This window comes from Cornus florida, unplaced genomic scaffold (assembly GCF_030987335.1).
Source record: "Cornus florida cultivar Cherokee Brave unplaced genomic scaffold, ASM3098733v1 CherokeeBrave_3.0.0_Hap2_Chr11, whole genome shotgun sequence".
Lineage (NCBI taxonomy): Eukaryota > Viridiplantae > Streptophyta > Magnoliopsida > Cornales > Cornaceae > Cornus > Cornus florida.
In genome coordinates this window covers 37688638-37702693 of record NW_026775581.1, presented here as the reverse complement: position 1 = coordinate 37702693, position 14056 = coordinate 37688638, and the positions used below count along the sequence as shown (strand labels likewise).

The window sequence follows — 14056 nt, the reverse complement described above, 5'->3', positions numbered from 1 at the left end:
TATTTTTTAACCTGAACATGTTCTAAAGATGTACTATTTTGAATTAGTTTTTTTGACAGACACCATCAGAAAATATATTACACGTCCATTCGATTGAATCCTTGTCCCTTGAGTTTTTGAAGCAGTGTAAAACAAGGTATTTCGAATAATTGCCTGACCTAAAAATTTTCTAAAAAATAATTGCAGTATTTTGAACTATTTTTTTTGCATATCCATCCAATTCAGTCCTTGTCCCTTGGGTTTTTATAATGGACAATATTTGTTTACTCATTGATAGACTAAAAAGTTCATACTTATTTTGATGTGATGCAAAATTAGTGGAACACGTATCCCTATAATATAAAATAATAAAATTTAAAATATTTGAGAGGTTATTCAGATTAAACCCAATATGATTCAAATCTAACTCTCTCTCCCTCTCTGCAACTTTGGTTTTCTCTTTTTGTCTAGGGAGTGAATGAGAAGGGGATCTAGTCCGAAAAATATTTTAAGCTAAAATTTTTAAATAAAATATTATTACAAAATACAAGCAAAGGTGTGGATAATGAATAGAAAGAAGAACTATAAATGTAATTGATATATAAATATTTATTTTTCACCAAAAGAAAAAAAAAAAAGACAATAAATAAACAATAAGAATATATCCTACAATCAACAAATCATCTATCAAACCATGTGAATCGAATTTACAAGTATTGTCCTACTCACCAGTGAGAAAGCAAGTATTGTCCTTTTATAATAGTATAAAAAGAGATGTCTCAAATAATTGGTTTTTGACCTGAACTTGCTCTGAAAAAAATTTAAAAAAAAAAAAAAAATTAAAACTTAAAGAAATTATAGTATTTTGAATTACTTGTCATCACGAACACAATCACGGAAAATATTACATATCCGTCTCATTGAACTCTTGCGCAGAACTAATATAAAAAGAAGTGTTCCAAATAAATTTTTTTTCTCAAAAGATGTGTTTCAAATAATTGTTAAACACACTTAAATCTGTTCTAAAAAGGTTGTAGTATTTTGAATTGTTTAAACACAAATAGGAAAATTATGCAATCTTTTTTAACTCTACTCAGAGATTGCATTTTTAGTTTCTAAACTTTTATTTTAAAAAATTTACAAACTAATCAAATGAAAGTAAATAAACAATTGTGTAAATATTGTATTCCAGGTTGGATTGATTAATATGAGATGCGTCTGATGACCTACCTTCGATGCTATGAGCTCGTGTAATGAACTTTTGCAAATCTCAATTCCATAATATCCTATTTCATTCATTTATTGCATTCTCAAGCCTTTCTTTCCTAGTTTCCCAAGAAGTCTAATAAGTATTCTGCTTATCATTCTATTATTTTAATTGTGCGTATTATTCAAATGACCAAATTGATAGAGCCTCGTGTAACGGACTCGTGTCAGGCCAAAAAATATCCCATTATTTTAGCAAAATTTCTCATGTTAAAGGTGGGAGGCTTACATATCTCCACTGCTCTAGTGTTGCCCTTCTATGTTTTTCTTTATTAAAATTGTTACACTAATCTTTAACGAATAAACTCTCATTGAAAGAAAAACGATCTAGTGTTTTAATCCTAGTCTGGCACTTACAAGGCGCTCCCGGCTAAATCAGGTTCTAATACCATTTGTAATGATTTAAGTTCTGATACTATTTGTAATGATTTAAACTATGATATTGTCCACAAGCCCGAGCCCGCACAGGTTTATTCTTGGGCTTTACTCCAAAAGGCCTCGTGTCGATTGGAGTGTACAAATCAAATATATATATGTAACACTTCTCTTATTCACAACGACAATATGAGATTATGCATCTGTAACTCGCCCAGTTTGTTAATCTGTCAGTGCCTCCTGCACAAAAGTTTTAGATAAATAGTTACTTGCACTTCCAAGTATGACTAAAATTAATAAATCAATCCACCGCTTAAAAGTGCGTAATAATCAAAGCCACCCGCAAGGTACAAGGGACAATGATAGCTCTATTTCTTAGATTCAACCAAACTTGAACTGGACGACTTCTACAAGATAATCGAAACCTCCCACAAGATACAACGGAGCTCGAAGGTGGTCCAAACAATCTAGCCTTAGCAAACCTAATTCCTTCACTTACTACTTCCCGAGTGTGATTTATCTTCATAAAGCAAATTCTAACATGCTGATCTAGCCTTCATTTCTCAAAACTTGGATACTTACAAAACTTTGGGAAACATCAGAAACATCAGACCGATCAATACACAGCTTACAGTCGTTATCACATGTACAAATATATTATTTGATAAAAGAAACAAAATGAGAATAAATCGATGCATCCGAAGCCAATTCAATCCCTTGACTAAGTTAAAAAAAGTACGGCTTTGCTTCCCAAATAGTCAATATCACATATTCAATTTCATATCAGAAACAAAATGAGAATAAACTGTTGAATCTGAAGTTGACTCAAGCCCTTGATATATATATATATATATTTAGAGAGAGAGAAATTCAACACTAGCTTTCATCCATTTGATCAACTAACTTGTTTCTACAATTTTTTCCCCTTTCCACAGTAAACAAGAAAAATAGAAAGAAATAATGAGGAGGAAAATAATAAATGGTAATGTAAGCAGAGAGATAAAAGTTTGCTTTGTATATTTATTATTACCATCCTGACCTCTGTCAAAATATAATAACTATGCAAAAACTAAGACACAAACTATGCTCATCTTGCTTTCCACCAAAATTTTGGTGAGTGGGGCCCCTACGGTGAAAGCCAAAAATCTGAATTTTATCCATTTGCCTCACAAAATGGTTGTAAGAACTCGCAAATCAGGCCAAAATTGTTTATGATCAAGGCATTTTACTTTGAATCTGCCGATGGATATGTACTAAGAACTCAATGTAGGAGAGGCCATTTTGAGTTTTGTCTTCTACCATATAAGAGAAGAACGACATCCCTGCAAATAAAAACAACACACAAAAATCAAACAAATAAAATAAATAAATAAACGCAGAATTTCTAGATAAACATCCGTTCATGCTGGTGAATTGCATTTATAAATAAATAAATATCAATTCTCGTATTACTGTATACAGAATTCCATATACCAGATTGTGGGGGTAACACAATACTGTTCCACCATTACCTAAGTGGCACAGAGACGAGCAGCCAAACATATATGCCCAACACACTCCCTAAACATGCCTGGACACATAGTGGACAAGACTTGAACTTATCGAATAATATATATATGAGTGTTAAAGAGAATGCTATCTAACTTTTCATCTCAAATGATACATGGAACAAAATGGAAAGATCCAATTTCAACTTGACATCCAAATATCCGTTGAGCTTTGTTTTGAATGAAAGAGATTATTAGATAGATTAGTTTGTGAAGGAGAACTGATGTCATTATATTACAGTTCATTTATCATATAGGGGACCGTCCAGCAGTTTATATATGGTTCGGCCTTCTGAACTTTTTGTGTAAAAGGATTATACTGATTCACTAACCTGACGGATCTTCCTTTTTGCATAATTTTAAGCTGCAAGAAAAATGACAAATAAAATATTTTAAAAATTAGATAGAGCAATTTAATAATGGAACTCTCAAGAATGTTTTACTAAAGCACTAGTAATTTTTCTTGAAGGAAGATAAGAGTTTAAAATTCATTGTCAGTAATACCGTAGGTAGGAACATCTCTGGCGCCTTATCTCATTTACGACTTCATTTAGCTTCTTCGATGAAGAATTGTCATATTGCTGCAGTACAAACTGAGGCAACCAGAAAAGTAAAGAAATAGCGAAGAGTTAGAAATTGAGAGATTTCATTACAGGAAAAGTATCCCAGCAAATGAATTACGCTGATAATGACATTATTTAAATAAAGTTCTCATCTTTCACCATCCAATCATATAATAAAAAATCATCCCAAGTATTATAGCATTATAAATCAAAGAGGATTTGAAACAAAGTCTCAATCTTTTGGTAGCTTTTTGTTGGTGTGAAAATTGACGAATAGAGGCATTCTGATACAAGTGGTTCACTTGGGGCAACATATGTATAAGATGCTCAATCAGGACCATTATTTTATACTTCTACATTGACAAAATCTCTCTCAAAGAAAACAATTTTTTTAAAAAAAGGGAACTAAAAAGTCAAGACAAAGATTTCAAATTGAATAAATCAAAGTTGTCCATTATTCAACATATGTCAAAATCATATACGGCCCAACTTGTGGGAGATCCTAAATGAACAACCATGCCATGAGTCATGATATGGTGCTCAATACATTGGGTTTAAAACTCAGGTGCGTTTGAACAAGTGAAGATCCATTGCTAATCAAGACAAAATGGACTTTGAAAACAAATAAATAATAATAATAATAGAAATAAAAACACCTGAGTGGGAATTTCATCAACAGAGGAAATGCCAAATAGTTGCCGCATGATATCGGGATCCGCAGAATTCCCAATATAAATTAAACAATCCTCCCCATTCTCAAGAAGGTAGATTCCGCCATCAATCAAGTGCTCACTGGAAAGTGGAATAGCAGGCGGTATTACAGATTCATCCAGCTCCTGTCAACTCAGCAGTAAGAATTAAGTGTTACCCATCAACTAAAAAGAACAACAGTAGAGACATTAGTGCAACGTAATTCACCTTTGAGTTAAGGTCATGAATAGCCATCATCCTGGGGTACACCAATGGGATTGCTAAAGGAGTAGAAAGTGAAGATACATAGTTGATCCAAAAGGACCTATCATCTATCCGCCCATCACTTCGTAGTCCGGTACTTTTAACCAATGCTGGAAAGAAACAAAAATATAATAAATATAAACAAACTGTCAAGCAATGTTCAAAATCCCTTCTGAGAAGTAGTCACATATTTCCTAAGTAACTTACCCCCAAAACAGACATGCCATAATAAGTAAGCAGCGCCAACCACCAACAAGAATTATGTAAATATAGTTGTCAGAAAAACCTAATCTAACATCACCTAGTCAACAGTATTCACTTAAACACTTACTCGTACATAAACAATCAAGGACTCAAGTAATTTGAATAATTGAACGTATAGTCATCTTGCCTCACCAAATAATCATATCACATGGTTCAGCATCTCTACTTAGCACATTGTTTACCATACTTTATATAATTCAATCCACTTTAAAATAGATGTCTTTTTTTATTCTTTTCCTTTTCTCTTCCATTATTTCTCTTGGCAAGACTAGAAGAGGTTCCACAAGTAGAACATTTACTGTTCATCTGATAATCCAGGTAATTATCAAGGATTTGATCCTCCCACAAAAAAATAAACGCAATTAGCTCATGAATTACAGTTCTCTTCCATATAACAAATAAACTAGGAAAATATATATATTATTCACAGAATTACAAGAATAATATTCTATGGCGCCAGAAATGTTCAAGTGCACTGTAGGTGCTAACAAATGAATGGAGCTTCATATGACTCTATTCTAAGGGAAGAAAAAATAAGAATAACAAACAGAATTAGGATAACTATTACACTCAGTTAATTCAGCATAATTTCACAAGCACTAAGAAACATACCAAGGGTGTATAGAGGCAAAAGTTTAAGTGCCTCCGGAAGAATAAGTTGTCCAGATGATGATACTGTGGCACAAAATTTGCGATATGAATGAAGGATGTTGATGCAGAGATTTGTCACTTGTTCCCTGACTTGCACCAGTGGACTCGAAGGAATTTCACTTGCCGCTGCAGATAAGGCCAAATATATAATTAGTATCCTTTTCTGAGAAAAGGGGGAAATGGCGCCATTAACTCTCAAACCATTGCAAGATAGGCTACGAATGGAGAAGAAGAACCACTGGCCAGTGGATACTTTTGGTATACATTCACAATTTAATGCCGGTGGATGCAAGTGAGAGAGATCATTAGAAACAGGGTGGATGTAAATGATACAGACAGAAGTGACAAAAGCAAAAGCAATAATAACGTAAGACAATACATTACCTTGCTTCAAGAAACAAGCGAATTGGGTGTCCAAGTCAGCCAAGCGGAATAGACTACTTAACAAACTTGTGCATGGCAGCGATAAGGTAGAAACTCGTATTCTTCTTTCGCCAAACACAGTGGTGTATAGAAGAGCACACTGGACATCAAAATGCAAAAATTACCCGAAAGGTTAAAAGCAGACATTTTCTCAATACCAGAATATTTTCAGGAAGCCCAACTATAAGAAGGAAAGATGATATAAAATCTGCAAACTGCACTGCATACAGATTACCAAGAAAAAAAAGAATGTACCTGAAAAGCACATTCTGAACCATCCTGAAATTTATCGTCATGTTTCAAGGTTACCATAATAGTTTTGTCACAGTCGATCTGCTCAAAAGAAATGTTTAATTAGGGAGGGGAAAAAAGTTCGTACAATGAATGAACCAAAAACCATTAAATACCAATCAAACATCCTGCAGTAGCAAAAGGATAGGAAACAAGTGTAAAGAAAAAGCAAGTGTAAAACAGCAATAACAAAGCAATTGTATTGCATAAGGTCGACATTAAGAGAAGAGACCGAATACAAAAATGGCATTTCTCAAATAAAGTGTCCATAATATACTACACAATTATGACAAGTGAGTGCCATACTAAACATACTGAATCAGATGATTCTGATCTACACTGTTTGTTCATCAAATTCCTTACTATTCTTCTTACTGATTTCCCGCCTGAAACAATTTTGAAGAAAGAAAATAGCAATACTTTTAATTATAAACTTCTTGAATGCGTGATACTATAGCACAACAGAACTTCTCCATACCAGAATGGTGATGAGCACAACTCAATGGCATATAAACAAGGGGCACAAACATATCCACAGGTATCATATCAAACCTGATCCTTGAGTAATAAAATTAAAAACTACCATCCAATCATAATTTATTCAATTGATAGCCTTTTTAAAAAAAAAATTTTTTTTTTAACAAAAACAACTTAAATACAAGTGAAATATATATATATATATATTGAGAGAGAGAGAGAGAGAGAGAGAGAGAGAGCTCACTATTTGCTCACATTATCTTAGGTTGGGCAGGAAAGTAACAGAAAAAACCAGGAACTTGCTCAATAACTCACTTCAGACATTTTGTTCAAGCTGCTAATATTTGGTAACACAATTCTTTTACATATAAGCACATTACTATCTGACGCGTTCCCCTTTTGAACGCTTTTCTAATCGACTTTTACTTATCAAAAAAAAAAAAAAAAAAAAAAAAGAAAGCACATTACTATCTATCGAAAACAAAGATATGTAGGCCTATAGCCATCCAGTTTGGCTAAAACTTTAATCAAGCATATATTCCAGTCAACCACAGAGTATGGCATTAGATATTTAATGAGGCTGGCGTTTAACATAAAATATATTGTAGTAAGTATAAATAGCATGGTTTATATCATATAATGCCAGTATCTCACAGATAATATTTAAAATGTTCTTGAAATGAACCAAATTTCAAGCACCTCACTAGTTTATTATTCCCATGGTTTAAGAATATTCAATTCAGAAGAGAACACCAAAAAGCATCATTCAGTAATACATGAATGAGCTGGTATCTCGTAAAAGATGTACTAACCGAGGGTAGGTCAACATCTGTTGGAATGCGTTTACAAAAGTTTCCGAAGTATTCTTGAACTTGAAGTCCCTAAAAAGAGAAAAATGTTAAATAAATAAAAGTGGAATATGTATTCTTAACAAGTATTTTCCAATTCTAAAAGATATTAAAGAGAGCTATTATTATTTTTTAAGTGGATCAAAGATACAAAAAGTTCAGTATTAAGGAACTAACCTGACTACATCTTATACGCATCACAGCCTCAAAACCTTGAGGTCTTGTTATGTTCCATCGAAGATCATTGTAAAGCTTGGCAGGATCAGAAAGAGCAGAGAAAGGATAATAATAATAGACCTGGAAGGGCAGGTGAAACATTTAGAATGAACACTTTAAGAACCCCATCACAAAGTGGAAGAAGATGATTACGAATCAGCCATCTGTAAGCACTTAATAGGACACATGTCTTGGTAAAAGAGAACCAGGACACAATAATCAGTCGTAACTTGATTTATACATGTCCATTCTATTACTTCAATGATTATAAATGCATCCTCATGGATGGAGATATTTGAAAGAAAAAAGAAGAGACATTGAGTCAGATTCCATGTGATTCACCAGAATCCACATCAACTGTCATGCATGACCTTTTTTCCGGAAAACATTTCACAATGACACCCACATTATATTCTTGGAAGATACCAGAATATGGTAATCCAAATGTATCATTGAGAATATGAACATGCAAAGTGGAGCAAATTTCTCTTCCCAAAATGATATTATACAGCAACAATTTGATGTGTCTTCAAAAGATGCAACTAGAGTTGATTTTACTAATGATAGAAATGTTCACCTTTAAAAATCATTCAAGTGTTGCTCACAGGACTATACCAGGTACATATTTATGTTAAATGCAACAAAAAACTGGAGCGGTATCAATTACATCATGAAAATCATGAATCAACCTTCTTTTCAGCCATATCAATAACTCAGTTTAGAGAGAGAGAGAGAAACTGCTGCTGAAAATGTTGGCATTAGACGACCTGTCCTTCCCATCCCCTCATGAAATAATAAAATAACACCTGACAATTTGATAATTGGGACAGTAGCATCTATGATGAGGTCTTTTTTTCAATTTGCTGTTATCTCACTAATTTCATTTAAAATTTGTCAATATTCATCTTTTTGCGAGTACACTAGAGATTTGGCAATATATAAACACTTTAGGAATGAGTAGCAAGGACGTTTTGACTAAAGAAAAATAAAAGAAGATGAGACAAAAGCAAATGTCAATAGTTAACTGAGCATTTTTTTCCCCAGCAATTTGAGATCGACCAAATGAATACTGTTTTGTGATTCCGCTCCATCTAGGACCATAACCAATTTCATCTTATTTTATCTCCATATGGTGCCGTTTTAGGTGCTTCACGAATGTGTTCATTCTAATTTATCCTCTCGTCTTGCCACACATCCATCTCAACCCAGCCACATTCATTTTATGATATATTGTTGTTCCTTAGCTGTCCAATATTTTATAATTTAAGCTAGTCTAACAACTGTTTAAAAAAATTCCTTTCAATTTCCGATCAACACAATATGCCACAAGCACTCCTCTTTTTTATGCATATTTCTTTAATTCTATGATTAACATCATTTCCATTATTGATACATTATTTTTAATGCCACTCGTGGAAAACAATACTTCTCCAAGAATCCTACTGCTAAGAAGGAAACTCTTAGGATAGTGACTTTGACAATTTATTCTGATTAACAACTGTATAAAGTTGGTCCCTTACTTAGGAGCAGCTTAGAGTTCCATGAATGAGAAAGTCACAGCATCTTCCAGCTAGCAGGCTTTCTTAAAATAAGGGTAGAATATAACAATAACAACTAATACTTTTCCCCAACAAAGGTAGCATATAAAAGAAACAAATTCAATTGCCATGTATTTTTGCACTGCAGACAGTACCATGAAAGGATCGCTCACAATAAATAAATACGCAATATGCTTTACAAAAATAGTTGTTAGGACTTGGGATGGAAGCTTGAGGACAAACAATCCACAATATAAATTACAACACATGACATAACAGTAAATGTGTCATTGAAAATCTAAGTGTGTCATTGCAAATACCTGGCCTCCAGTAGTTCTTGGGATGGCAGAGATAGAAGCAACATCTACATAAGTTTGAGTAGTAATGAATACATCAACACAGACCTGAATATGTTGATATAAAGAATTAGCATTGGTTTAATACAAGTTCTAAAACTTATCAAAAAATAAAATAAAAAAAGATAAAAAAATTCCATCATAGATCCCAACAAACAATCATGATGAGGTTTCAGCATCATAATTAATCAAGAAAATAAAAAATAAAAAAATCCAAATGTCACCTGGTACTCGGCAAGTTCAACAGCCATTGTCTTTAAAGTTTTGTCCACTGGTTGGAGTAATTTATGGACTTCCTGAAACTCAATAATAAACAGATCACTTAATCATATAAACAACAGTACTAATTTACCTTTGAACTAATTGATGTCATCTTCCCAATGAAAGCTGTAGAAGCACCAAAATAACAAAAACTAGATCCATATATATTAAAAAAAAGAGAGAAGGAATAAGACAGATGGCACATCAATAGAGTATGTATGGCCTCAAAAGTAGGACCAATCTACTAAATGGGCCTACTTCCACTACTTCACACAGATCAGAAAAGTAAGACTAATGCAACAGCAAACTCAAACACGACCAATATATGCTGGACAAATATATAATCAATATGTATACCTTCTCCCCTGTGGAGATGTTTGTTCTTCCTTCAGCCTCTCTAGCAGAAAGGGCTCCAATGCCAACTGATGGCAAGACTGTAGACAATGTAGTACAAGAATCAGAAGAGCCATTAATTCTGTTTATCAGTAGGTTAAAGGATCTAAAAGATCCCCAAAAAATTAGAAATACCAAGCAAACACATAAATGGCATTACATGGCAAGCGAAGAGAAGTACTAAGAAAAGTCGAGGAGATTGCCAATACAATGTACAAGTAACAGAAATAAATAAAATAAGTTTTCAGGCTGGATTCAATTTAACTCATAGCATGATAATACATATTTTCAAAGTCAAAGTAGAATCAACATGAACACATTTCTGATGCCAAGGTTTGGATTCTTACATTCCAAGGAAACTTGAACAATTGAATATGGGTGTATTTTCAAGTTTTACATGCTCAAAGTTAGAACCAAGCAAAAAAAATAAAATAAAATAAAACATATAGGTTTAGACTCTAGCAACCACACAGCAACTTTCAGTACAATCATTGAGAGATTTCCTTTACCTTATAAGCTTCTACTACAAGATCCTACCCCATCTGAGACATCTTCCTTCTTTTGGACTCCATGCATTACAAAATACTCACACACATCCATTTCATGTAGAACAACCATAAGGCAAATTAAACTTACAGCACAATCATGTGAATTGATACACACTTCAATAAGAGGTTATTTGGATAAAAGAATTTTTTTAAATATATTAAATGACATGAAGTGCAAGATTGAAACTACCAAACAAAAAAGAGGATGTAATGTTGCTAATATGGGCTCCTTTACTGGGAACCAGAATAGGCTGTCCTTGTAAGTTTGGTAGCTATTGATCATCGATAATGGAACACGTATTGTAAATTTCATGGATCTAACTTAAAGTTATATTATGTTTACATGCTTATCGTGGTATTGCTATTTTAAATAAACAATTTAAAACATGAATGTATCCATGTTAAGATAAAAAAAATTGTAGGGGAGGATAGGGTGTGGCATATGTGAAAAAACATAAAATAAAAATACAGAGAAAAAAAATAAGAAGAAGCTTGTTTTTGACATAGCTAAAGCAATGCCTGCTTTTGACACATCCACAATCTGTGCGTTTGATATAAGAGGAAAATGCATCTTCTATTGGCACACAATATATATATATATCAAAATCAAATCAAATCAAATAATAATGCCCATTATGTTTTATCAGACATTAGTGTCAAGAAACGAGTTACTTTTCCACGAAGAACAAGTTATGTACATAAACTGTTCAGTTCACCCTAGCGTGTAAATAAGAAACCACAGAACTCATCATAATTTAACCATATCTCATGTCTTAGCAATTAAATTTCAAAAACATTCGATTCCTAGACACATACCTACACTACCTGAGTCCATCAAACAAAGGCCTATCTAAACCTGTGGACTCTTTTCAAATTCACTAGCTTCAATCATCAATGCCATGGTTTCAGTTGTGCAGGTTAGAGGCACACTTATACCATTGTCGGTGATTGTAGTCCTTGCGGCCTCTGGTTTAGCACTTCCTTTGTCTATTATTTTTCCTATTTCGTTAACATAACTAACATCTTCTCCAAAAAATAGAAAAACGGAAGGTAGAAGATATCTGCCAATTATAAATGCATATAAAAGAATTATAGCATCCTTGAGGGTTGAAGCTACATTACGTGGAACAAGAACCATTTCAGTATGTGGGAACTGAAAGAGAAGGTGGTATGCCACATAGAGTAAAAGAACAAAAGAATGATGAACATAAAACAAAACAAAGTACACATGGCTATAAATGTAAGTTTGTATCGCATGCAACCCAGGATATTATTTCAAGAAATTACATCACTTAAACCATCAAAATCTAATCTATCAATTCAGAAGTGCTCCATGTAGCCTACTTTCTGTTTCCACACTAATACTACATCGAGTTTCAAGATCAGAATTTACTCTAGAACTCAAATATTAGAAGTTCATGCACAGAATCCACAAGTTTCCCCTATTTGTTTGATATATATATCTCATGGCACGGTCTGGGCATTATGCCTCACCCAAAGAAACCAGTGCTGCTTTATATTCCACATTTATATCTCAATCCATTTGTTTTCATTCCTCAAGAAATCCTACTTCTTTAAACTTGAAAATCAAGATATATTTAGTTCTTGGCTACTAAATTGAATCATATACGTCACCATCATAATAATGGTTGAACATGAACAATGTATCCATCTCCAAATTTGCATCCAACAGTATTTATGAATAATTGGAAGTACAGACTTTCTTTGCACTTAAAAGAAAAGCAGAAACAAGCAAAATAGAACTGAAAAAAGCATGCAAACATAAAACAAGTACGCATCAACAATATCATAGTTTTTTACTCCAAATGCACTCAAATTAGAGATATCAGTTCACGAGCTTGCCTGACTGAAATACTAGGAGTTTCCCTCCAGTAATCTTCATTGCCAAAAAAGCAGCCTGAAGTAACAAAATGATATAAATATCAATGCATCCAATGATTGGTTCAATATACATCCATCTGTATGCATGTGTATATATCAGGTATCATGGAATTCCATAATTTCTCCTTATTAGATGGAATCTACAAACTATAAGCAAGAAAAATAATTAAAAAATTAAATCCATAACACAAATGTGTGTTCGGAAATCATAGGACTCATGTAGCCAACCCCAAGTAGTTGGGAAAAAGGCTTGGATGTAGTTGTTGTTGCTGCTGCAGCACAAATGCATGTTCTAGTTCAAGATTATAGTATTGCAATTTGCAATATCAAAATGATTATATCAGACATTTCAACTTCTAGCATCTCTGCTGTGGCAGCACATCTCATATGTAATAATAGCACTTCAATTATCTAACATTTTTTATCATGGCAAGACACAATTTTCCACAAAACCACGAGTATCTCAGCTCATTTATGATTGAGCTTGCCAGACTAAAAACTGCATATTATTTTTCAACTTCCCCCTTCCCAACATCTACACCCGATCCCTCCAAAACCAAAACCCAGTCCCTGATAGAGTGTCTCCTCCTATTTCACCCTCATAAATTCAGTTTCTTCTTCTTGCTTCCATACACACCAAATAAGTCTTGACGATGTCATGCATGGAAGGCATGATGACATGTAGCTCTTCACAGAAAAATTAAATCAAACTCTTTTACATCAATTGAACAAAAACAATGTTCACAACTCTAAATTGAGTTCTTTATTTTCTTCTATTTTTCTGCCGTTTTCATATATATGCTCCCCGAATGTTTCAGTTGACACCTTTTGCTTTTGGGACAGTACATCCACTACAGATTTTGACTTCAATATTAGTGTATCACAATGATCACTAAGATTTTACATCTTATTAATCAATTGCATACAATATAGCAATTTTTTTAAAAATGAGAACATGCTCCAAAAATAGGGCCAAATGGCAAAAAAATATTGTAAAGCCACCCAGAGCAATTGGGTTAAGGCTTCACTGAGTTCACCAAGGGTGTGAATGATTGTGTGCATGCAGTAAGTGCTCCCACTGTTAACTCACACCCTCCTCCATTGAATCGAGTGGATGACTATCATGTTAAGGAATAATTAATCATTTCTTGAACAAAATCGTCTGACATCATATACTATTTAAATAGAAATAAACATAACAAAT

General features: G+C 33.3%; 1 protein-coding gene across 1 annotated transcript in view; it reads right to left on the bottom strand.

Moving 5' to 3' along the window:
- Positions 1–2489: 2489 nt before the first annotated feature.
- The window catches only part of LOC132285442 (protein transport protein SEC24 C-like), a 37013-nt gene continuing 25446 nt past the window's right edge, over positions 2490–14056 (bottom strand). Inside the window, exons 12-25 of the mRNA XM_059787636.1 lie at positions 12814–12868; positions 10367–10443; positions 9973–10044; positions 9713–9796; positions 7816–7935; positions 7603–7671; positions 6278–6355; positions 5984–6122; positions 5561–5725; positions 4649–4794; positions 4387–4566; positions 3672–3760; positions 3500–3531; positions 2490–2942 (exon numbers count right to left, since the gene is read on the bottom strand). Coding sequence (XP_059643619.1) covers positions 2836–2942; positions 3500–3531; positions 3672–3760; positions 4387–4566; positions 4649–4794; positions 5561–5725; positions 5984–6122; positions 6278–6355; positions 7603–7671; positions 7816–7935; positions 9713–9796; positions 9973–10044; positions 10367–10443; positions 12814–12868 — 1413 coding nt within the window. The 3' untranslated portion in view covers positions 2490–2835. The remainder of the gene's footprint in view (positions 2943–3499; positions 3532–3671; positions 3761–4386; positions 4567–4648; positions 4795–5560; positions 5726–5983; positions 6123–6277; positions 6356–7602; positions 7672–7815; positions 7936–9712; positions 9797–9972; positions 10045–10366; positions 10444–12813; positions 12869–14056) is intronic.